Source organism: Leptonychotes weddellii, chromosome 13, assembly GCF_054177405.1.
Source record: "Leptonychotes weddellii isolate Sample4059 chromosome 13, ASM5417740v2, whole genome shotgun sequence".
NCBI classification, from domain to species: domain Eukaryota; kingdom Metazoa; phylum Chordata; class Mammalia; order Carnivora; family Phocidae; genus Leptonychotes; species Leptonychotes weddellii.
In genome coordinates this window covers 66,613,725-66,638,998 of record NC_138381.1, presented here as the reverse complement: position 1 = coordinate 66,638,998, position 25,274 = coordinate 66,613,725, and the positions used below count along the sequence as shown (strand labels likewise).

At 51.3% G+C, this 25,274-nt stretch overlaps 1 protein-coding gene and 1 long non-coding RNA gene across 11 annotated transcripts; one reads left to right on the top strand and one right to left on the bottom strand.

Moving 5' to 3' along the window:
• Window positions 1-349: 349 nt before the first annotated feature.
• TCHP (trichoplein keratin filament binding) lies at window positions 350-14,836 on the bottom strand. Of its 2 annotated transcripts, none has more exons than XM_081802019.1 (13): window positions 14,703-14,836; window positions 13,262-13,464; window positions 12,241-12,451; window positions 11,578-11,634; window positions 9,509-9,577; window positions 8,657-8,830; window positions 7,684-7,796; window positions 7,440-7,506; window positions 6,111-6,283; window positions 5,241-5,322; window positions 3,609-3,794; window positions 2,890-3,033; window positions 350-1,696 (listed from the first exon to the last, which is right to left on the bottom strand). In XM_081802019.1, the coding sequence occupies exons 2-13, from the start codon at window positions 13,453-13,455 to the stop codon at window positions 1,664-1,666; spliced, it is 1,503 nt and encodes a 500-aa protein (XP_081658145.1). In that variant the 5' UTR covers window positions 13,456-13,464; window positions 14,703-14,836; the 3' UTR covers window positions 350-1,663. The 2 variants fall into 2 exon arrangements, with proteins under 2 accessions (XP_081658145.1, XP_081658146.1); XM_081802020.1 differs by having other exon boundaries at window positions 13,262-13,455.
• A 77-nt stretch (window positions 14,837-14,913) lies between these two features.
• Window positions 14,914-24,921, top strand: LOC115942520 (uncharacterized). Of its 9 annotated transcripts, none has more exons than XR_014139763.1 (6): window positions 14,914-15,053; window positions 16,715-16,776; window positions 19,830-20,057; window positions 20,209-20,316; window positions 21,076-21,190; window positions 23,340-24,921. It is a non-coding gene; the product is annotated as an uncharacterized LOC115942520 (long non-coding RNA). The 9 variants fall into 9 exon arrangements; XR_014139760.1 differs by having other exon boundaries at window positions 14,943-15,053; window positions 20,209-21,190; window positions 23,340-23,473; window positions 24,244-24,921; XR_014139766.1 differs by having other exon boundaries at window positions 14,943-15,053; window positions 19,914-20,057; window positions 20,209-21,190.
• The last annotated feature ends 353 nt before the right edge of the window (window positions 24,922-25,274 follow it).

The following is a 25,274-nucleotide window of genomic DNA, read 5'->3' as shown; positions in this document are numbered from 1 at the left end:
AGCGTCACCAAAAAGGCTTCAAAAATAAGAAATTGAAAGAAATAAGAAATATTCAGTAAATATTTACATGCCTATTTACCAGGCATTCTGTCCACAACAAATCTATACTGGAGCTCAGACAGCATATGATTCCTAATAATTCCCTGTGGTTTACTTAAAAGAGAATCCAGTGGAAATGAGAGGGGAGACAACACCCCTTCCACAGGAAAAATACTCATTTTTCTTGTGAGCAGTCGTAGGAAATACGCAAAGCTGTAGGAGATGTGACTGAGTCAGTAAAGATCTTTCATTCTATAGGGCCCACTCTGTAACAGTTACTAAAAGCAACAATAACAAAGCCAAGAAGCCATGCCGTCACACCAGAACTTTATTTCACAATAAATGAACGTCTCAAACGGGAAGCAAATAAAAGCAAGCATAATGAAAGTGGTGCTCAGGGGATCATAGCCAAAGAAATTCAAGACAAGAAAACGAAAAACGTATTAAGGATGCAGTTTGCTGCTCCATTTGTTTTTATAGCACAATGCATGGGGAAGGCAATGCAGCCCTTACACTCAGGATTTTTTTTAATAAACTCAGGTTTTTAATAACCTGGCACATAGCCCTATAATTAGCTGTAATTTACTGAGACAGGCAATCTTAAATATAATATAATGAAAACTGAAACCTCAGAGGAAGAATCTGAAAAAAAAAAAATACAAGTCACAAAAATATGATTATTGCTGCAGGGAACTTGTACTCCATGCCGAGATTACTCTAGAACTGTGTCATGTTGATAGAACAGTGGGAAGAGGCAGTTCTGGTCAGTCTGGTTGAGTGTGATCTACTTCCTTCAGGCTCAGTGCCCCTTCCTCTGCACACACACATCCCACAAGGCTGCATATTGCCAAGACCTTCCCAAGACACAAGAGGTCCAAAGTGTTATGCCCGAAGGTTAGCCACCCAGGTGGCCTTTTGAGGCTCCCTTCTGGGGCTCAGTCACATACATGTTGGGATCAGCCCACACAGGGCACTCTATGGAAGTTCTACCAAATGTTTCCTGAAGGAGGAAACACCCACTTCTTGCTACCTTTCCAGAAAGCATCTGTGGAGCACATCAGACTGTCTCAGAGTTCATAGCTTTTTTTCTTCCAGAAAACAAGATGTGATCCTTCTGGGATTGCTAAATTAATAAACCCTGAAATAAACTGCACCAAGACTTACGAGTTTGCTCGCAACCAAATAATGAAATTTAAATAGCAAGTTTAAGAACTGAGAAACTTCCCTCATCTCTCCAGTGGGAGTCTTCACTGGTGGTGGACAATTAGCCTGAGGCAACAGGATACCATATATCCTGTCACAGGACACACCGCACAGCTCCTAGCGCGGTTGCAGAGTCTGACTTTCTAAGTCTAGGGACTGCGTGACAGTATTGTCAGTGTGTGACTCTAAGAGCCCCATCCTTGGATACGAAAGGCAGGAAAGGGCCTCCTGCTGGGTGCTGCCTCTCCACAACCCCTTAGTCCGGTGAGGCCCTTGCTCTGGGTAACTGTGGACCCGAACAGGTTCACTCAACTGTTCTGCAGTGACCCGAACACTCGAACAGAACACGGTACAACTGTCTGGCACCTGCGTATCACAGGCCTCAGCGTCCCTGCTCTCTGTGCTTACGTTCCCAACAAAGTCAGTTCCAAGCAATTCTGGGATGTCCGTAGGGCTGAGGAAAGAAAGAAAACACAAGCCTGATCAGATCAGCCAATCGCTGGAGCACTGGGAATTAATCCCAACTTAAGAGCTGAAAGCGCCGTATAAATCAATGGCTTTTTCATTTACAAGTGACAAAGCTTTGATCCTAAGCCATAACTGAGACACTTTATTACCTTTTTTTTTAAAGATTTTATTCATTTATTTGAGATACAGAGAGAGAGCGAGAGAGAGAACAGGAGCAGGGGGAAAGAGGGAGAGGGAGAAGCAGACTCCCCACCAACCAGGGAACCCGAACAGGGCTCGATCCCAACACCCTGGGATCACGGCCTGAGCCAAAGGCAGACGCTTAACCAACTGAGCCACCCAGGCGCCCCTATTACCTTTTTAAATAATGTGTTCACGTGCGCTCTGTGAAAGCCTGGTCCCAAGACACTCATTGATCCCTGGTCAAGTGAGTTGAGAATATGCTGTTCCCTGCGCCCTGAGAGCCCCAGCCAGCCAGGACAAAATGGGTCTGCAGCTGGTGCAGCACCCGCTCTACCTGCCTCGTCGGCTTCCCAGAGTTCTCGGCCCACAAAGAAGCCAGCCTCCTGGTCTTGCAGCGCTTCAGAGCGCCGGGTGGGGGTGGGGGACAGGGAGCCAGAGTGGCCCTGGAACCGCAGCAGAGGCGACGGGCCTGCTGGCCGTCCCTCGGTTCCCGGTCCTCTGCTACCAGCTCCCGGGGAGCGGCGTGCTGGCCTCGGCTTGTCTGTGTGCCCTGTGCTGTGCTGCGCAGGGCTGACTCACGTACTTCGAGGGACAGGGAAAGACGGAAGGAGAAGAGAGGATCGCAGAGCGGGGAGGGGGCAGGCAGAGGTGCTGAGAAGAAGGGACACCGGGCCCTTGTTCAGCTGGGCTCTGCTGTCTGCACAGCGGAGACCTAGCACCACTGCTCCTTCACCTTCCACCCACGGCGCCGGAGCTCTTAGATGGCTCCCGGCCCCAGCGGGGGCCGCACGGCCCACAGCTCAGCATTCAGGACCAGAGCAAGATCACCTCAAGCCCAAAGAAGGACTGGACGAGCCATGTGTCACGGTTCCCTACTGGCCGAGAAAGGGTGAAACCGAGGAGGAGCGAGGAAGAACCGGAGCCAAGCACAGGGCTACGAACAGGCCTGGGACGGCAGGGGCCAGGTTGGGTGGTGGCTCCCTGCAGACTCCCTACCTTGGGCTGGTAGCCCCGCTTGGCCATCGTCTTCGCCTCCTGCTGTAGCAGGGTGTCGGTGAGCCGCTCTGCCTGCCTCGCCGCCTCTTCTTCCTCCTCCTGCTGCTGGTCCTCTTCCCATGCCTGCAGCTGGTGCTCTGCAACCTGGCCACCAAGAGCACAGTCACCCAGGACAATGCTCCCAGGGCAGACCCTGCCTCGGATCATGGGGGAAAGTCCGTGGGCCTCTGCCAGCTGGAGAAGCCCAGCTAAGCCACAATGACGGCAAGTGCCAGAAGGAAGGGCATTTATGAGCTTGGAAAGGCTGTGTGTGTAACATGCAGCTGGTAAAAAGGTCCGGTGTGCCCACGTGCTTGGAAGATTATTCTCTGCTCCCTGTCAGGTCCTGAACTCAGTCAACTGTGTCCCAGCAAGCAAAGAGAGAGGCTGGCCAGGCCTGACAGCCTTGCTCCCACACAGACGGAGGACCTGGAGTAAAGCTGGGACTAATCAGGAGGGTCGGGGTTTCAGCTGGAAAGGAAAAGGGGTGCACTGAGCTCACTAACGTGGGCTTCTCGGACAAGGTCCTAGTGCCAGGCTGCGAAAATAAGTCAAGGGTCTTGGCATCTGGTGCCACAGTGGGGCGGGGGCCGCAGCGAGGCCTGCTACCTGCAGCTCGCATCCCCCTGGCTGAGGCTGCCTCCCACCCCTACCCCCCCCAACCCCCCGGCTGAGCCCACCTGGGCCTCCAGCTCCTGTTTCCTGGCTGATTTCAGTTCTTCACTCTCCTCTTTCTCACGACGAGCTGACTCTCTGGCTTCCTCAAGATTCTGAATAAGTTGCTCCCTGTGTCTCAGCGACTCCTCTTGTGCCCGTCGGTTTTGTTCAAGCTTTTCTTGTATTTGTTGTTGTCTCCCTGTCAGAACCTACCCACAGCGGGAAGGCAAAGGGCAGATTTCAGTGTGACGCTAACAAGTACCTGTCCTGTAAGCCGTGGACAGGCCATAGCTGCCCTGAGACCCAGCCTTGTCCTCAGCCTCAGGCCTGAATATGCCAGGTGAAGGCAAGTCCAGATCACAGGACTGGCCCACACAGTGTCAGCCCCGCTTCCCACCCGTCCCCACCACATACAAAATGCACACACTGTGCGGTAGGGAGAGACCGCTGGGCACCGACAAGGTCAGAGGAGGGGATGGAGCTCCCTCCCCAGGGCAGAAACGTAGCAATAAGGTTGTGAGTCTCACTCCCCATCAGTTCCAGAAAAAGAAACCACAAGCCATGCAGATGACCAGAGATAGAGTCTGGGTCCTCCCCTCAGCCTTTTGGATTTAAATTTACGGCTTAGAGTGGCAGAAACCTGGGTTTGAGACCTGGCCACAGCAGAGGATTACATCCAGAGCATGGTCAGGCCTCAAGAACCAGGAACGGTGGGAAGCCACCTGCCACACCCAACAATTATGCTCCCCGGAGGAGACACATAAGTGGCCACAATGAGGAGGAACATTCTTAATAGGGAAAATCAAAACATGCTGCAGAGTATCGGTACTCATAAAAGTGAGACAGCACCAGTGGGAACCCGACTTCCCATGGATTCGAAAAGGACATGCACAAAATAGAATTTCCATTTTAAACCACTTTAACTTTCCATACATGGATAATGAAGGCTTTTTTCTAAAGATTTCCTTTTTTTTAAAATTTTTTTTATTAAGAATGTCTACCCACAATGTGGGGCTCAAACTCACGACCCCGAGATCAAGAGGCACATGCTCCACCAACTGAGCCAGCCAGGAGCCCCTAAAAGATTTCCTTCTAAATGGGGTATGCCTTATGTGTATTACTTAAATCCTGACAAAGAAAACAGTTACGCTCCTCCAAGAATCCACTTCTGGTTATTACACCTCAAGGGAAAAAATCCTAAATACGGAAAATGGAAAGCCTTATGCCCCAAGATGTTTACTGTAATGTTTCTTGTAATGCCTCAAAATTAGGAAAAAAACAATACCCACAAGAGGGAAGTAGAACACAAACTACAACACACCCACATGATATAATATGCTGTCGTCAAAATATCTACAAGGAAGATGTGAATAGTATGTTAGAATGCTTGAAATCAAATAGCACAGTATAATAGCGAATGCTCAGAAACACACACTATGCACAGAAACAGGAAGAGTTGAGGGAAATCAAGTAATGATGACTGTAGATGCTGGGGGGTCTGGGTGACTTGGCGTTTACTTCCTGTACTTATGAATATTTTTCGAATAAGTTGATACTACTCTCATAATGACGTTAAAAGTCTCTTTATGATGACCAGAGAGGCCTGTGTTCCAGAATATTTGGCAGGGTCAGTATGTGCTCGCAGCCGGCATTACCTCACTCATCAGTCTGTCTCGGGCGCTCCTCTCCCGGGCCCACTCTGCCTCTCTCTTTTCCCACATCTCCTTGGCCTCCTCCCTGGGAACACAGAGCGGGTGAGAGCAGGCTCCTTACCACCACCCACGGCAGAAGACAACTAAAGAACCAACAGGGCTCTGGCACACAGGTCCACACATCTTCTGTGAGGCCAACCAACCTTCACACCAACTTCTGCACCCAACTCTTCACAGGTGACAATTCCGGACCAGCTCACCGAGAGTATTCCTCCCGTAAGTACTTTGGGCTGCCTTGGTTATGCTCCCGCCTCCTTATGAAACACAACTGTGATGACCTGCACCCACGCCATTTGGACACCAAGGGGACTCTAGCCGTCAGGACCCTGGAGAGGGACAGGAGCCCAGCGGTGCCTGAGCCCCATCCCCTTGCTCCTCATGTCCCAACGATGTCAGGAGCCAATAACATGAGGACGGGAAAGCGCTTTGCACAGTGTCTGGCCCACAGTCAGTGCTCAATAAATGTTACCTGTTAGATTATTTCAATCTCCTAGGTTTTTAGGATCCAGAACCATCTCTAACAGACCTACGAAGCATTCAGCATCTCCACAGTTTATAACAACTTCCTATCAAGTTTCTAAGATCTTAAAGGAACAGACCCTTACTCTAAACCCTGATGATTTCCACCTGAGAGAACTTCAGGGCAACACCCCCGAAAGCCAGGTCCGTTAGCACACATGTGCTCATCACGACGGACAGCTGAGCAAGGGCAGATGTTTCGGTCACAAGGGAGACCCTTGTGGTGCCCTGTGGGGACTGAGGGACCAGAGGAGAGGCCAGGAGTGTCGGGCGCAGGCAGGGGCCGCCTCTCACCTCAACAGCAGCTGCAGCTCTGCCTCCCGTTCCCTCTCCAGCTGCAGCTGCTCCTCGATGACCTGCTTCATCCACGCCGCGTCGGCCACGGCCTGCGCCCTCTTGGCCAATTGCATGCGCTGGTTCTCGTCCTCCCTCTTGAGGAGCGCCTGCAGGATGCGCTTGTCCGCCTCCTGGAGGGTGGCCAAGTAAGCACAGGGGGAGCGGGGGGAGCCCTTCTGTGGCCCCTGCCTCCCACTCCCACGGCCCCGCCTTTCTGCACTCGGCACTGAGAGCAGACATTCGTGAGGCTTCCGATGGTTCCCAAGATAGAGACGGGAAGGGTCAGGGTTTAACCACTTAGGGATGGTTTAAAACAATGCAGGAGAGGCCCAGGAGCTTTCCCTTTCCAAGGGAGAACCCTCTGCCACCACATGCATGTCCCTGCCCTTGGACAGGCCTGGTAGCACAGCTTTCGAGAACACAGCTGGGTAGCAGTCTTACTTCTGAGAACACAGACTGGAGACCCAAAGGCACAAAGACATGTGCACAAAATGCTCACTGCAGCTGTGCTGTAAGAGGGAAAAACCAGAAACGACCCCAATATGCACCGGTGGGGAACCGGCTGTGGTGCACATTGCTACAGTGGGGCGCTGTAAAGAACGGGGGAGCTCTAGGGGTGCCTGGGTGGCTCAGTCGTTAAGCGTCTGCCTTCGGCTCAGGTCATGATCCCAGGGTCCTGGGATCGAGCCCCACATCGGGCTCCCTGCTCAGCAGGAAGCCTGCTTCTCCCTCTCCCACTCCCCCTGCTTGTGTTCCCTCTCTCGCTCTGTCTCTGTCAAATAAATGAATAAAATCTTTAAAAAAAAAAAAAAAAAGAACGGGGGAGCTCTGGAGGTCCTGGGATGGGAAAAATGCGCTCGAGCCCCAGCAGAGGCGCCCCCCGCCCCCTGGCCCGCCCTGACTGCAGCAAGCAGGGATGGAGGCAAATGGGCTGGCCCATTCACTTTCCCCGTCCCTGCGTCACTAGTGAGCCCACGGACATACCTAACAGGAAGACTGAGCAGCTAGTATGAAAGAACAGGCTCCCTCCCAGCATCTGAGGTTTACCGGTAGGTAAATATACTGAGGAATGCCACTTCAACTTGTAAAGAACCCCACCGCTTCTCTCTCTGGGTATCATGTAAATATATCTAGGAGGAGACCTCTGGGGAGGGGCAGGGATTGCAGGGCTGATCAAGGTGGAATCTCCCCTGGTGTCTTATTATGAGAACGCACTCAGCTACTGAGCAACGGAAAGCATTTTTTTCCGAAGAGGGTGAAAGAAATGCCAGGCTGACTCAGACTCACCAGTTCCTCTTGGATCTGCTGGGTACGCCTATTGAGTTGCACGTTATACTGATGTCTCAAAAAGCGTCTAGAAATGAGCAAAATAGGGGCTGCCTTCAGTGTCTTATGAACAATTACTGGAGGTCAGACAGCTGCTTACTACAGACTGTCTCCTTTCTGGTTTGGGGTACCCGTGCAAGTCTGGGCAAGTGAGAGGCTCGCCCGCCTGGCCAGGGCAGCTGCTGGGGGCCCTTCTCGCACACACCCCAGCTCTGCCTTCTGCCGGAAAGCTGCCATCTGCTTCCTCCCTTCCTCCAGCCTCTCCAGCTCCCACCGCTGCTTTAGCAGATTCTCCTGCTCCTTCTTCAGTTTGGTGGCCTGTGGGGACGACAGTTAAATCCAATTAAGGTCATCAGAATCAGAGCTCCCTTCATTCTTCATCTGCATTTGCAGCAGGGCTGGCCTGGCCGGGGGTGATCAGAACGCCCTCCCACCTCTGGGTTCTGAGCCCTGGGCGTGGCTCACTCCTTTCCTGCAAGAGCCTTTCCCGGGCCTGTGGACAAGGACGAGACCCATGCTCCATGCTCCCACGGGACCCTGCATTCATCCACACCTTACTGTGAATTAACCTGTCTCCCCCACCCAACACAGCTCCCGCCGTGAGGGCCCAGCACAGTGCTTGGCATCAAGCATCAAGCAGATGGTGGGCATTAAGGACCTGTTTCCTGAATCATTTGGGCCTGAGGAAGGACAGGCTTCCCCTTGTCTGAATGGGAAGATCCAGCCCAGGAATCTAGCTCAGGGAAACTGCACAGCATCCTCAAAACAGCCTCCTGAACCAAAGACCCTCACAGTTTATGCCTTGAGATCCCAAACCTGCTAGCTGGGGAGAGCCATAGCTGTGTGCTAGGACATCAGACCAAGTCAAGTCTACTTGGTGCCCTGGAAAATCCAAGTTCTAAGAAGGTTCTCACACAGCCACTCTGGAAACACACCTAAGAGAACAGGTATTCTCTCCGTATCATGAACATTCTAGAATCTGGGCATACAACCTAGGAGGATGGAAAAACCACAGCTAGGAATACATGTGAGAAGGGAGAGCCCAGCATTGTTGCATGTCTTAGAATCATCCCCCCGCCCGCCCACAGAACCTATTCAGCACCGCTTTCCACGTGCCCATTTTCTAACGACAGGCAGCTGCAACAGAGGAGGCTGTGCGGCCAGGACCGTGCCCTCACCTCCTTCTCCTTCAGCTTCAGCTCCTCCATCTGCTGCAGCAGCGCCTCAGCCTGGAGCTTGCCCTCCAGCTGCCTCCTTTCCTCTTCTGCTTTCATCCGCTCCAGAGCTTCCCTTCGGGCCCGTTCATGCTCATTTTCATACCGTTTGTTCTCTTCCTCTCTGGTGGCTTCTTGCTACATGGACCCAAAGGAACCCAGGAGGTCAGTATCTGTAACATGGCCAGCAAAGACCCAGTTCCCCGCCGCTATCCCTCATTTGGACATGTCTACGCGAGAGTGGGTCATGCCACTTATCAGCCTGGTGACCCTGGGCAATGGTGCGTCTTCCTGGGCTCTGTTCTCACGGTGGGAATCATGGGAGTGATGCTGCCCTCAGAGACGATGCTGGGAAAGTACCCAGCACAGGGCCTGGCACAGAGCAGGGGCTCAAGAATGGCGGGGTTCCTTCCCCTTCCCAAAGTCAGCACAATACTCTCCAAAATTAACCCAGAGGCACAGCTATGGGTTCACAGAGGTGTGGACTTTTGTCCCCAGAGGTGCTGCTGTAAGCCAAGGTTGCAAACTATGTCAAAAGAGACTGCCAGCAACAACAGTGACCTTTCAGATGAGCACTGCACCTGCCCGGGGCCAACCCTGGTCACCTGGTGTGATTCTGCCCCGGGAACGAGCACAATGGACCGTCGTACGTGTAAGAGCAGCCGCCGTTCAGTGTTAGCACGTTACATAAGCTGAGATCAAGTCTATTCCTGGATCGGAGTCATTAACATCGAAAACAAGGAAACTTCCAAGCCCGTGGAGGCACAGCACGCCCACCACAGCGCGGAGGGCTATTTCCCAAGTCATATACCACACCTGTTTTTTTTCTTCTTTCTGCATTTTCCAAGAGTTTATCACATGCTCCTTGTGAAGGGCTGATTCAATCTGAGGGTGAGAAGGCAGAGAAGACGAACTTCCTCACTGGTTCATGTGACAGATGTGTGCTGTGAAACGCAGCGACCCTAAGTTCCCTACACGAGGACTCAGGGAGGCCCAGGTACCTTACAGGGGAGCACAAGGAGACCCCAACATGTACAGTCTGAATGCCAGTCAGTTAGTGTTTACTGACTTAAAGGACCAGGCAGTTCTAAACAAATCGTACGAGTTGTAACAAAGGAGCACAAATTTTTCTGCCGGCACCCTTGGGATTGAGCAGGAGCCGGTCAGCGGACACTGAAATGGAAATAGGATCTGAAAGGCCACCCCTGGCTACTCCAGAGCATGCCAGGCCCCAGGGCCACCGGAGCTAGCTGAGGAACAGGCTCAGCCTTTCGCCTGGCTCCTCCAAACTCCCTCTGCAAAGCGGAGGTGTATAAACATGTACTCCCGTAGCAACAGATGCAACACATTTGGGGTGATTAAGAAGAGATTTCGGGGGTTGCCTGGGCAGCTCAGTCGGTTAAGCATCTGACTCTCAATCTCAGTTCAGGTCCGGTCCTGCGTTCAAGCCCCACACTGAACTCCACGATGGGTGTGGAGTCTACTTAAAAAAAAAAAAAAAAAGAGATTTGGGTTTAGAGAATCTTTTGGATCAGAAAATGAATTATAGCACTGTCCAAAAGCTTTTGTTTGGGAAATTGTCTATAAAAAGTTTTAATTTCTTTCTTGACTTACAAATGTAAATATTTGTAACTAATTTGAGTGTTCTAAATAAACATTTCTTTTTTTTTTTTTTTAAAGATTTTATTTATTTATTCATGAGAGACAGAGAGAGAGAGAGAGGCAGAGGCAGAGGGAGAAGCAGGCTCCCCGCAGAGCAGGGAGCCCGATGCGGGACTCGATCCCGGGACTCCAGGATCATGACCTGAGCCGAAGGCAGTCGCTTAACCAACTGAGCCACCCAGGCGCCCTCTAAATAAACATTTCTGAGTAAAAGACTTTGGAGCACCTACCTAAACCTCAAAGGACCAGGGAAAGTCTTAATGCTAACTGCACAAGACTCAAAAGCACAAAATTGCTCCCTTACTTAGTGACTAGCCATTTCTAACTATAATTATGAATAAACTCATCCCACCAAACAAAGACACAAAGCTTAAATTGAAATAAATTACTGACATCATCACGGGTCTTCTTCTGGCCCAGTCTCCGTGGAATGATGCCATTCAAACCAGCCCCACCCTCCCTTGCCCCCAAGGTCTCGCCCCTTGTCCTCCTTTCTGCTGCTACCCCATTCTGGCCTCCACCATCACTGCCCTGGCCTCGCCCCGTCCTGCAACCTCCACACTGCTGCCAAAGTTATTGCTCCCTGAAATGCAGCTGGCTCCCACTGTACCCCTGCTTAAAATCATCCAGGTGCTCCCCATGCTTCCAGGAGAAGGCCACACAAGGCTGGCCGGGGTCTGGGCCCGCCTGCCTCACCAGCCTCAACTCTTGCAGTCCCCCTTCCTTCTCTGACGGCACAACCTCTCAGCCACTGTTGCTCCCTGGACTTGCTTGGGCCTGATCCTCACTCAGTTGCCTCAATCTGGAGGGTCCTTTCCTCACCTCCACACCATCAGGTAAAAGCCCAAACTCCTCCACTCCAGCAACTCCTCTGAGATGCCTCTCTGACCCCCAACTGAGTTGGGGGCACTGCCCCAGTGCACATCTTTCCGGGCCTGCCCAGCCCACTACAGCCTGCACTGTAATGAGCTGCCCAGTCTCCTGCACTGGGCTGCGAGCTCCTGAAGAGCGGGGACCCCCTCTAATCTCTACACGCCCAGGTGCTAGACCATGCAGCAAATGTTCGGTAAGTGTTGGCTAAACACCAAACGAACCAGATCTGCCTGGTGCATTTTTCAGGGGGCTGGGGTGTCCTCTCCTGTTTCACCCCAGCAAGAGATGCAAGTTTACAAACAAGAAGGGAACCATGATTTCATCTACTTAGGCAAATCAAAGGTTTTCACCTCTCGAAGTTTGGGGTTGTTCTTTTTCCAGTGTTCATATAAAAGTTGTTCAGCAATCTGTCAAGAAAACACAAAGCCTGATGTCACTTTTCAAATCCATTCACATTTTGGATAACCCCCAGGGGAAGTCAGCTCAGGCTGAGAGCCCCTCCACCGGCTCGCTGTCCCTGCACCTGCCCTTCAGACCTCCTGCCCGCCTTGCACCCCCGGCTCTGGGAGACACCAGAATGGAACCAGACAGCCCTGACAAATGACTGCCACAATGGTGATGGAAGCGTGCCAAGATGTGATGCTACAGATGGATCCCAGATGGGACAGACCTGTTGCAAAAGATACAGCAGGCTTCAATACGTAGACTGGGGCTCACCATTCCCCACAAGTACTCGGAAGATAAAGTATACCAGTGCCAAGCCTTTGCGGGACCACGGGACTGGAATAAAGACAAAGGACTCAGAGGTGGTGATTTAAGGGGCCAAAGAGAATAGAGGTGGCTCGTGCCCAACACGCACGAAGAACAACGTAGCACACGCCCGTCCCCCTGCTGGCTCTGCCGTTAACTGCTGGCTCATCAGACCAGTGCCCGGGGGTGGCCCCACAAGTGCCTCACTGACGGGCTGGGGACACTCCAGCTCTGTTGGCTCCTACGGGGCTAGAAGAAGTTACCAGTTTCCTTTGCTCTTCTCGGGCCGACCTCAGATTGCCGCACCGCTCCCGGATCCTTCCCTCCTGCAAGTCCACGCTTAGCCGCGACGCCTCCAGCTCTCTGGCCAGGAGGTCCTGCTCCTCCAGCAGCAGCTGCCTGAGTCTGTCCCGTCTGCCTTCCAGCTGCTTCCTCGTCTCCTCCTTCATCTTCTCCCGCTGATAGGCATGCATGCTGGGTGGGAAGGAGCCCTCCCTCCATCAGTCACACGACAGCCACACGCAGCACGCTCTGCTCTGCTCTGCGGCCAAAGAGGCTGAGGTGGACGTGACACGGCGACACAGGAAAGTGTCTTCCAGCCAAAGTGAAGACGGCAAGTCACAGAACACTATGCGTAACAGAATCTTGGTTTCGCAATAAGAAAATGTACAGTGGTCTCACATATGCACGTAACGACAGTACTAGGTAACACTTGGGCAATTACCATGCACGACGTACGATACGCCGAATCATAAATCCTACAAAGTAGGTTCTGCTGTAGCCCCACTTCACTGAGGAGGAAACTGAGGCTCATTTATACAGCAAGTGACACAGTTAGGATTTCCATCTAGGTCTGTCTAACTCCAAAGCCTAGGCTTTTACCTTCCATGTTTTTTACATATATTTCTGCAACAATGGATGTATATGTGTGTGTGTATTTATACACACACAGCAGGGGAAAAGTACAGGAGGATCTGCATCAGCCTGTTAATTGTGGTTCTCTCTGGGGATAAAGGGTCACCTGGAGACTCCCAGATTCTACATATATTTCTTACTGTTTTCTCTTTTTCAGTGCAAATGTATCATTTCACTGATGATCTTTCTCTTCAATTTTCAGTTGGAAAAACATGACCATGCAGGGAATTTATGCCATCCAGCAAATTCCTCAAGAAAACATGCTGTTAAGCCACACTCCCCCACCCCCACCCCCCGGGTTCTTAAAGCCACATGCCATGACCAGCAAGTGGCTTCCTGCCTCCGTCCCCCTAAGGTCACTGAAGTTACCTCCGCTGGTAGGAGGTCTTGGAGCTCCATTCCGCCTGTTTGGAGCTACAGATATCAGACATCCTGAAGTAGCGGCTGTTCTGGTCCCACTGCTGCCGAAGCCGGGCCTCCTGCTCTCGGTGTCGCTGTCGGGCCATCTGCTGATCCAGGAGCCTCCGGCTGCACCAGTAGGAGGGCAGCGTAGGGAGTGCCATCTGAGGAAATTGGCAATGGTAGGAAAATGAGCCTGCTGCAGCCCCCTAATGAGTGGTCCTCACCCCTTGGCTGCCCCCTGGAATCACCCTGTTCCAGACCAATGACATCAAAAAAGTCTCAGTGCAGGCCCCCAGGCATCAGCATCTTTCAAATGATTTGCAAATCATCACTTTAAATAAGCCTGGGCTGCACCCAGCTGTGAGCGAGACACCATCAAGGGTGCTGCAGATGACGACAGGGGACCAGTCCTAGCAGTGCTGGCCCAAACACCTGGGGACTTCTACGCTCTCCACAAAGTAACAGGGGTAATAATTTCAGGAACATATATATGTGTCAAGCTCTTGACATATATGATCTTTTTTATTGTTATAATCCCCCCATTATTTGGCAGGTGAGCAAACTCAAGTTCAAAATGGTGAAGCGACTTGCCCAAAACCACAGAGCCGGGAAGCAGAGGAAATGAAAGGGCTGGGATCCTAATTCATGTGGTGTCAGACCAGGGCCTGGGCTCTGTGGACAGCAAAAGGTTGCCTGTGGGGACCAACACGCCCTGGCTCTGGCAGCGCCCAGGGAGAGGCCCAGCCCGGCTGTCACAGCTAGAAGCGTTCTGGATTAGCATGGAGGACACATCCCTCAACTTACAGATGGAAAAACTGAGACCCAGAGAGGAATCGATGTGCCCGAGTCACGGAGTAAAATGGGGACACGATGGAGACTTGAAAGCAGAGAGCACTCTCACTCCGGCACCTCCTTCCCTGACCCCAGAGCTGCCACGATGGGCAGGGTCTACACAGTGCCTGGCTAGAACAGTGCTTATGGAACGTCTGTTGAATAAACGGGTAGGTCTGCGTCCAGGCCAAGCCTCAAGCTCAGTGCTCAGAGCTGGGGGCAAATAATCTACGTCTATGGACCCAGTTTAGCCTTCGGCTGCCAGTTTACAACCTGTCTTGAAACCGTGGCAAGGTGGACATAATTTTTTCCTTGCCCTGGAAGCCGCCCGTGGAAAAGCTTTGCACCAGGAATCAAGAAACGAGACTCCGGTCCCGAATCGGGGGCATCCTTCTTGCAGCCCCAACGTCCACATAGACAAAAGGGGTTGCAGAGGAAGGCGTCGCACCCAGAGCGCGCAGGGACGGCGGGTCCCCGGACGCCCGCCGCGATTCCCGCCAGCGCGGGGCCACTGCGGCCGGGCTCCGCGGGTCCCCGCCCGCACGCCGGCTCCGGCCGAGCCCACCCTCCGACTCACGTTTCTCCGCGCCCCGGAGTTTCCGAAAAGTGCCCCCGCCGCGCTCCGGCATGCCTCAACCAACGCCGGCCAGTCCCGCCCGGCCGCGCGCCACCAACACCGGCCGTTTCCCCGCTCGTTGCCGGGGCAACGGACCGACGACGGAGCGCCGCGAGGGCCAAGCCGCCTCCAGCGCGATACCGAACGCGCGGAGAGGAAAGAGGCTGTGTTTTTTTTCTCTGGCGCCCTCTCGTGGGGGGCGGGAGATCAATCGCAAACGTCGCTAGTCCCGGAAACAGGGAAGGATGAAGGTAAAGGAATACTCGCTACTCCGCAAAATTCAGAACGGTGGTTACCTGGCGGGGGATGAAGGTGAGGGTTGCAGGGGGGAAGGTCAGGGGGACACGATAGGGGAGGAGACTATAAGTCCGTGGTTCTCAAGCCTGGCTGCACACGAGAATCCCCTGGGGAGGTCTTAAAAGTCCAGATGCCTTTAAAGAAGAAAAATTAAGTAAATCCAGATGCCCAGACCAAACTCCAGACCAGTCCCATCAGGTTCTCAGGGCGTGAGAGGTTGTCTCAGCTCCCCAGGTGCACTCAGCGTGCAACCAGCTCGCAGAAGAGCTGGCCTAAGTGGAGACCAGTTATTGGTATCTCTTGTCTTTAGCTTGGTGGTGGGTTCAAGGGTGTTCATTCTATTGGTGTTTTATGACTCGCACGTGTTACATGGATTATTTTATGTGTGAGAAACATAATAAAGGGGCGCCCACCTGGCTCATTCCATGGAGCTTGCAACTCCTGAATGTCAGGATTGTGAGTTCTCGGGCCCCATGTTGGGCGTAAAGCTTAGTCTAAATTTTTTTTCTTTAAATAAATAAATTTACCTTAAAAAAATAATAAAGACAACTTCACTCATTTTTTCTTTCTTTCTTTTTTTTTTTTTTTAAGATTTTATCTATTTATTTGACAGAGATAGAGAGAGAGAGCACAAGTAGGCAGAGAAGCAGGCAGAGGGAGAGGGAGAAGCAGGCGCTCTGCTGAGCGGGGAGCCCGATGCGGGACTCGATCCCAGGACCCTGGGATCATGACCTGAGCGGAAGGCAGCCGCTTAACCAACTGAGCCACCAAGGAGCCCACTCATTTTTTTCTTTAAATAAATAAATTTACCTTAAAAAATAATAAAGACAACTTCCTCTTTTCTTTCATTTTTCCCATTTTTCGTGTTTAATTCTCTTAATTCCTCCCTTCCTTCTTATTTCTCTGTTTTTTCCTGGGTGCAGCATAGCGTCTTGTTGAACATTTTGGCCTCTAGTCCAACCTCCACCAAGCCAATTGTGGGGCCTTGGGCAGGTCACTTCTCTCTGGGAAATGAGAGTGGTAAAGCAATTGAACAGAGAGACCATTAGACCAGGCAGCTCTGATGCCTTGCTAGCCTAGCAAGCAAACCAAAACCTAACCCAGAATCAAGCCTGGCTGCACACAAGAAATCTGAGAAAATTTAAAATTTAAAATCCAAAATCTGAGAAAGATTAAACGTAAGGACAGCCAACCACAGAGAGCCACCTAGCCTTTCCCAAACAAAGCAATTGCATAAGCTGTAGCCAATAAAGTGATTTCCTTGCTTTGCTTCGGCCTCTTCTCTTTAAAAAAGCTCTCCCCCCAGGTCCTGCCTTCTGGCAGAGAGCTCCTACCCACCTTTGGTTTGGTGATACTCAGTTAAAATTGATATATACCCAGGGGCGCCTGGGTGGCTCAGTCGGTTAAGCATCTGCCTTCGGCTCGGGTCATGATCCAGGGTCCTGGGATCGAGTCCCGCATCGGGCTTCCTGCTCAGCGGGAAGTCAGCTTCTCCCTCTTCCTCTGCCTCTCCCCCTGCTTGTGAACTCTTTCTCTCTTTCTCTGTCAAATAAATAAATAAAAATCTTTTAAAAAAAAGTTAAAAAAAATTGATATATACCCAAATAAACGCTTGAAAATTTTAATGTGTCTCAGTGTACCCTTTAACAAGAGTACTAGCAGCGCTGTTTTTTTAGAATTGCCCTTGTGAGACGAAATGAAGGGTTCAGTGGAGAGCAGAGCACCTGGTGCATCTCAGGTAGGTACTGTTTTTTCCCATCTCCCTTTACTTGACTCTTGCTGACTCAGGGTCTGCCCTGCACCATGCATGAGATTCCCCAGGGTTACCCTCCTGTTGGTCCCTACCCCTTTGGCCAAGCTCATGGCCACTTTTCCATATTGTGTCCCCCCTCTCCTCAATGGGCCAGGGAAGCAGCTACCCACCAGGGTCAGCCCAGCAAAAGAGCCCAATACATAAATGCTTGTTGGTGGGTCTCTCTGAGTGTGGTAGGAACTTCAGCAATATGTGAATTGGGGGGAGAAAAAGAAATATGTGAATTGAGTAGGGGGAGACCTAGCTTAGGTCCCGATTTTGTGCCTCTTGAGTGAGTCTCCTCTGCTCCCTGGGCCTTTGGTTTTCTTATCTGTGTAATTGCCTTAAAGGACAAGCAAGCTCCAGTAGTGGGACTCCAGGTCCTAGGGCTTGACGGGCCTCGTCCTCCGGCCGTGGTCTCTGGGCATCTTCTGCTGGACAGCCATCCCCACTGGCCCCCATTTATTCAACTTCTACCCTTATGATACATAGCTACCTGTAGCTCATTAAGCATCTTTACAAGTATCTTTTCCTTTGTTCTTCTCAAGACCCCTGTGAGATATTTTATTCCCATGTTATTATTTTTTTAAAGATCTTATTTTTTTAATTTTTTTAAAAGATTTATTTTTTTAGAGAGAGATTGAAAGAAACCGCATGTGTGCATGAGCAGGGGGAGGAGCAGAGGGAGAGGGAGAAGCAGACTCCCCACTGAGCACAGAGCCAGACGCAGGGCTCGATCCCAGGACCCTGAGATCATGACCTGAGCCTAAATCAAGAGTTGGACGCTTAACCAACGAAGCCACACAGGCACCCCAAAAGATTTTAATTTTTTTAAGTAATTTCTACACCCAACCCAGGGCTCGAACTCATGATCCTGAGATCAATGCCGGCATCCAGCACAGGGAAGACTCACCATAAATATTTGTTGAGAATGAATGAGCAGATTCCCTGCTTTTGAGTCCCTTCTTCTTTTCCAAAAGGAAAAGGGAAGCATAATGTAGAAAGAAAGCAAAAAGAACAACAAAACGGAACTAAAACATTCTTTGAATACCATGTGCCAGACGCTTTGGGATGTATTCGCTCCCTTAAGCCTCCCTCCAGTCCGTGGGAGTCCTGCCTCCACCCCGTACATGAGGGAACTGAGACCCTTGAGAAGTCAAGCCACTCTCTTGAGGTCACACAGCAAGGACTGTGCAAACCAGGATTCACACGCAACCTCCAGGAGCGTGTGATCCCTCTTCAGACTGCTTTTCCAGGAGCCTGTGACTTGCAGGTGTAGTTCTTTTTTTTTTTTTTTTTTTAAAGATTTTATTTATTTATTTGAGAGAGAGAGAATGAGAGAGAGCACAAGAGGGAAGAGGGTCAGAGGGAGAAGCAGACCCCCCGCCGAGCAGGGAGCCTGATGCGGGACTCGATCCCTGGACTCCAGGATCATGACCTGAGCCGAAGGCAGTCGCTTAACCAACTGAGCCACCCAGGCACCCTGCAGGTGTAGTTCTTAAAAGAAGCCAGCAGATGTGGACCAGTTGGGCCATTTAAAGAGTTCAGGAATATTAAATATTTAGTGACAGGTTGATGACTGTGGCCCACAGGGGGCGGAGAGGGGAAGGCCTGGCATGTGGATGCTGCTCATGCTGGGGCCCTGGGCCAGCGCCATGAGGAAGGCTGTTCTTGGACTTGTGTCTTTGGGTGTCCTAGCATGAGAGGAGAAAACAGGGCTGGAGAGATGGTGTGATGACATGGGAGCAGCTCCACATTGGCTGAACTGTGATGGCGTTGGAGGCCACACTGTGCCCTCACTTAATTAGTAGGTGGCGTTGCCAAGGCACATTGGTCTAAGCTGGGTTTTCACAGGGTTTCAACATCAGCCACTCCTCCAGCTTCTCTCTCCTCCCTGGGGCTGGGCTCCCCATCCTCCCTGAAGACAACAGGTGCTGCAGGAGACCCTGGGGCTATGGGGCTGCCCATCAGAGCCTCCGGTTGTGTGTTTTAATAATAAGAATAGGAATAATCATAAATGTAGATATCCATGAGAAAAGTAAAAAGGCATTCACCAACAACAGTGGATATCACTAGGGGGCAGGATTCAGGGTGATTTGAATTTTTATCTCTCCATAGGTTTTTATTTTTTTAATTATTTATTTGTTAAAGATTTTATTGATTTATTTGACAGAGAGAGACACAGCGAGAGAGGGAACACAAGCAGGGGGAGTGGGAGAGGGAGAAGCAGGCTTGCTGAGGAACAGGGAGCCCGATGCGGGGCTCGATGCGGGGCTGGATCCCAGGACCGTGGGATCATGACCTGAGGCGAAGGCAGATGCTTAACCTACTGAGCCACCATTGTGCCCCTCTTTTTAATTAAAAACGTTTTAATTGAGGAGTGCCTGGGTGGCTCAGTGGTTAAGCATCAGTCTTGGGATCAAGCTCCATGTCTGGCTCCCTGCTCCACGGGAAGCCTGCTTCTCCCTCTCCCACTCCCCCTGCTTGTGTTCCCTCTCTCACTGTGTCTCTCTCTGTCAAATAAATAAAATTAAATTTAAAAAAATAAAAATAAAAGTTAAAAAATTTTGTAATGTTTTAATTGAAGTAGAGTGGATACACAATATCAGGTTAGTTTCAGCTGCACAATGTAGCCATCCCACAATTGTATACACAACAAAACGAGTGTGGTCACCATCTGTTCCCAAAGTTGTTACAATATTATCGACTGTATTCCCTTTGCTGTACTGATCATCCTGGTGACTGATATATTTAACTGGAAGCTCATCCGTATTTTAAATAAACTTTATTTTAGAATAGTTTTAGATTTACAGAAAAATGCAAAGAGAGTACAGAGAGTTCCATTATACTCGATACTCATTTTTCCATTACTAACATCTTCTGTTCATTAGGTACTTCTGTAGGACAGAAGTCTCATGGGGTTGAGTTCAAGGTGTCGGCAGGGCTGCACTCCTTTCTCCAGGCTTGAGGGGAAAAATGGGTTTCTTTGCCTTCTCCAGGCTTCTAGAGGCTGCCCCGTTCCTTGGCTTTCCTCCGTCTTCACAGCTTACAGCGAGCATCCCCCTCTGACCATTCTTCACTAGTCACATCTGCTTGGACTGCAGCTGGGGAAGCTTCTCCACTTCTAAGGATTCATGTACCCGCTTGGATAATTCAGGATAACCTCGCCATCCCAAGGTTTCTAACCTTAATCACATCTGCTAAGTCCCTTCTTCCACATAGCCAAGGTACCATATTCACAGCTTCTGGGATTGGGAAGTGGACATCTTTGGAGGTCATCACTCCACCCACCACAGGAGGAAAGGGGGACACTTTTAATTACTGTCATTCAATTTCATCTGGTTTCGTTTTTGTTTTCTACCACCCCCCCCCCCAAAGAAAAAGGTACCTCACTGCCACATCACTCATCCCTCTGAGCACTCCTGGCACGTGCTTACCTCATTCCTCCCAGTGTGGAGGTCATCGCCCTGAGAGACATCTGTCCAGGTAAGCCTGCCCTCTTCAGGTGTGTGCTCGGGACCTCCCATGACCACTGATGCGCCATCTGTAAATCAGGTGAGTGCATCAGACCCTGTTCCTATGTGCAGAGGGAGCTGCAAAATGGAATTGTGTTCCAGAACCTCCCATTCAGAGCCCTCGTGTAGTTCAGCCTGCTTCCAGCTGCTAGAATATATTCATCTGATGGAACGGCACTGTTTTGGGGATTCCTTTTATTTTTCAAGGCCAAGCCAGTATGAAGGAAGGAGGCTCCGTGCCGCTCTCAATCATTTTGTATCTCTGAGCTTCAATTTTCCCATCTGTGAGATGGGGACGATAGTATGAGTTTGGTAGTAACAGCTGCCTTAGCCCAGAGCTAGGCACAGTGTCAGGACTTGATAAATGACCCCTATTGGGGTTACAGTGGCCCCGACACTGATGGTTTTCTGCGTAGCGTCTGCCTCCGTAAGGGCTGGGTTCAGTCCCCCGTCTGGGAAAGGAAGGCGCTGGGACATTGTTACTTATTTGCCCATCGGGGGTTGTGATCATCCTAGCCCCCCCAGGTTCCCTGCTCAAGCTGCACCCTGACTGGGGTGGAGTATCCTCCTCTGTGTGCTTTAGGAGGAAATCCTGATGTGTCCAAACCAACTGCGGTGGCCCCACGCCCTTGTCTGGGAGGGGACGTGGGGCCCAGTTCTGCCCAATGACACTTCAGGGGATGTCTGCTGGGTGTTGGGGGGTGGTTGCTGGGTGTTGTCCTATCTGCAGGAGACCCAGGGTACTGCTGCAGCCATATCCCCACCGGGAGGAAGCCCCCTGACCCAGCTGGCTGTGATCATCACAGGGCAGGAGAAAGAAGAATCTGCTCCTTGATGGGGATATGGTGAGGTCAGAAACAGAATCAGCCCATCCGTGGGGCCCAACCCCATAGCTTGGGCTTCTTTTTTTTTTTTTTTCTAAGTTTTTCCTTTTATTACTGTTTTATGGTACAGAACAAAAAACATGTAACTTGAGATCTACCCCCTTAAGAAAGTTTGTTTGTTTGTTTGTTTAAAGATTTTATTTTATTTATTTGACAGACAGAGAGACAGCTAGAGAGGGAACACAAGCAGGCGGAGTGGGAGAGGGAGAAGCAGGCTCCTGGCTGAGCAGGGAGCCCGATGCGGGGCTCGATCCCAGGACCCTGGGATCATGACCTGAGCCGAAGGCAGACGCTTAACGACTGAGCCACCCAGGTGCCCCGAAAGTTGCTTTTTTAAAAAAAATTTTATTTATTTGTTTGTCAGAGATTGAGAGCGAGAGCGCGAGCACAGCAGGGGGAGGGGCAGGCAGAGGGAGAGGGAGAAGCAGGCTCCCCGCAGAGCAAGGATCCTGATGTGGGGCTCAATCCCAGGACCCTGGGATCATGACCTGAGCCAAAGGCAGTCACCTAACCAATGGAGCCACCCAGGCGTCCCCCCTCCTTAACAAAGATTTAAGTATACAGTAAAGAATTGTTAATGGATAGAGAAGATGTGGTATATACAGATAATGGGATTCCTTTTTAGAAGATCAATTAAAGAGTCTTCTTGCTTTAAGTCATTTTTTCAGTTACCAGGAAGCATTCCCACCGACAGACTTTCCCAGAGCAGCATTGCTCAGTGCTATATATATATGACACTTAGGGAGGAGGGCGTTAAAATACTTATAAAATCAACCATTTTTAAGTGTGCAATGCAGTGGCATGAAGTACACTCACAGTGGGGGCGCCTGGGTGGCTCAGTCGTTAAGCGTCTGCCTTCGGCTCAGGTCATGGTCCCAGGGTCCTGGGATCGAGCCCCACATCGGGCTCCCTGCTCAGCGGGGAGCCTGCTTCTCCCTCTGCCCCTCCCCCCTGGCTTGTGCTCTCTCTCTCTCAAATAAATAAATAAAATCTTAAAAAAAAAGTATACTCACAGTATTGCGCAACCATCTCCATGTGCTTCAGCTATTATTTAATGTACAAAATCAGGTTGTGGAAACAGATAATAACAATAATAATACTTACACGGCACGTATCACACTGCGGGCGGGTATGGGTATTTCTGTGACCGAGGTATTACTGGCTAAAAAAGCAGAAAACAAAATATTCAAATACCCTTTTCCCTAGGCAGGTTGGCAGTTTGCCGTGGCCCGCAGAGAGGAGAGGTTGCTGGAAGAATGCTTCCCCCGCCCCGCAGGGGTGCAGGAGGGGCCTAGAATAGAGCTTGAATCACTCAGGCTGGTTGCTTTTGCCACGGCCGCATTTCAGAAGACACAGCTGCTCCACGTGCAAATAGCACGCCTTCTGGGGGAGAAAAAAAATGTGATGTGCGAGACCTTCACTTTTAGAATCCGAGTGTAATTCTTTTTTTTTTTTTTAAAGATTTTATTTATTTATTTGAGAGAGAGAGAGAGAGAGCACAAGAGGGGGTATGGTCAGGGGGAGAAGCAGACTACCTGCCCAGCAGGGAGCCCGATGCGGGACTTGATCCCGGGACCCTGGGATCATGACCTGAGCGAAGGCGGTCGGTTAACCACTGAGCCACCCAGGCGCTCCCGAGTGTAATTCCTGATCCTGAACCACGACAGCCGCTGGAGACTGATGTCAGAGGTCCCCCCTCCCCCGCACAACCCCACCCTCACCCTCACCCCCAGGCCGGTTCTCCCAAGACCACAGTGGGAGAACCACCTGAGCCAGCTTGGTGGAGCTCACCCCTGACTTTTCACAGGGGGAGCTGAGGCCCAGAGATGGGGAGGGCGTGCCCAAACGGGGTAAGCGGCCAAGCCAGCGGTGAGTGCGGCTGGTGGCCTCAGCGAGTACCTGCTCAGCAGTCGTTGGACAGGGACTGTCCCGTGCCCCTGTGACTTCCCTTCTCACAGTGTCTCCGGGAAGTATGGGTTATGGCCACCCCACTTTTCAGATGGAGAAACTGAGGCTTCGTGCCGGTGGGCAGAGGACTCTCAGGGCCCGTAGAGTGAGTCAGGGTCCCCATCCCAAAGCCCACACTGGTTCCATTCTGCTGGGCTGTCAGATGTGGTCGCGGTCCACCGAGATGGAGCATCATCAAGCCAGCCTTGCGTTTTCTGTGACTTTCCTGGACGTGGGCACCCACTGGCCACCCCTGGATGGCAGAGAGCTTCTACTTCCTAAGTTCCTAAGTTCAAGGTGACTGGTGGATCATGTCAGAGCAACTCCCTTCTCTGCTTAACCTTGAGCCTTCCTGGGCTCCCCGTTTCCCTCTGCACGAAGCCCATACTGTGAGCAAGCCACAGGACCCAGTGTGGTGGTCTGGCCCTTGGCCAGCCTTGCCCACCACACTGGCCTTTCCTGTAACTCCCATGGCCAGTTTCTGCCATGCTGTTCCTTCTGCCTGGAAGGCTCTACACCGCTTCTAACTCCTCTTTATCCTTCAGGTCTCATAAATGCCCCTTTCTCTGGGAAGCCCTCCCTGATCCTCTCTGATGAGGTCAGGTTGCCTGGCCTTGGGGCACACTGCATTTTTCCCATAGTGCTCACTGCAGTGGGAAAGAAATGATTTTTTTTTTAAATTAATAACCTGCCCACACTAGACTGTGTGGATTTCATGAGAGCAGGGACCTCGCTGCCTTGTTCCTACGATGTGTCCCCTGTCTCTGTTGTACTGATTGGTACACAGCAGGTGCTTAATAAATACTGGATGAAGGAGTGAGTGAAACTCTGGCCAGTGGGACACTAACTTAAGCACACTTGTAGTGGGGGACACGGGGACTGGAGCTGGAGGGCCACACCTTTGCTGGAGATGTTTGCCCCCAACCTGGGCCATGTGCCAGGACTGGTTCTTGAAAGCGAGCGCAATCTCGGTTGAGCAAGCACCTGGGGTGTTCCCAAACTCCTCTACTGAATTTCAAGAGCCTTAGTCCCTGGGAAAATCTTCCCCACTTGTCCTGTCTCCTCAGGTGTGTCACCGCACCACCCTCACCAGGACAACAAAGTGCTCACGTGACTGGCCTGGGTCCTGGGGGAAGGGCAGCAGGAGCGAGGGACAGGGCCCCCTGCACCCCAAAGCCACTATTGGAGTTAGAAAGTAGAAGGATGTAGAGAGCAAGATGGAGTCACTCATGTCAAGCAGGGGCCTGTGCGGAGCAATGACGCCAGCCGTTAAGGGTACCTCGGCTACGAGATATCCACCAGCTGACCACACTCCAGAGCTGATAACAAGCAGGAGCTGAGACTGTCAGACTCTTGAGCCATGACCCCTCTATGCCTGGCCACTTAAAAAAGGCAGCGGTCCCCGAAGGCTCTGCCTGTTGGATCCCCCAACAGAACTGAGATCCTTCGCCGCTTGAACAGAATAAGAAGCAGTAAGTGCCAAGAGCTGACCCGGGACTAGGCCCCGGTCTCGTCTCAACGGTGCACCCACAGACTGATTCCGCGTTTTTTCTTTTTTTCTTCATTAACTTCCTCCCCCCTCTGTTATCTTGTTTGTTGTGTGACTTGTGTTCTGCTCTGTGTGCCATGTAAGAAGCCAAGTTAGTCACGTGGTGAAATGTCATTGAGTTTGGAATCCTGAACCTGCTGTATAATTATGTGAGCCTTGCTTTATGACTGAATAAAGCTGACATTGTGGAAAGACACATTTCGTGTGTGTGCCTTCCTAGTGTGCCCGTGACAGAGGGAGGGACCTCTGAAATTATCGTGCCAGGCCTCCTCCCTTAACCCTCGGGGAAAATGAGGCTCAAAGAGGGACATCAAGTCTTGAAACCGATCCACAGAGTTAGAACCAGATCTTAGGTCCCCTGACAGGTGGGCCTGGGTGCTTTCCACTTTCCTGGACTCCCTGCTTTTACCCCGAATTTCTGAGAGCTGGGGAGGACATGTTGATAGTCGGCAACGTCACCCTCGGCATCCCCATGGGACCTCTGTCAAGTGCCAAGGTGTGTCCCAGCTGAATATTTAAATATGCCATCTCCCTGAATATTGTCCTTGG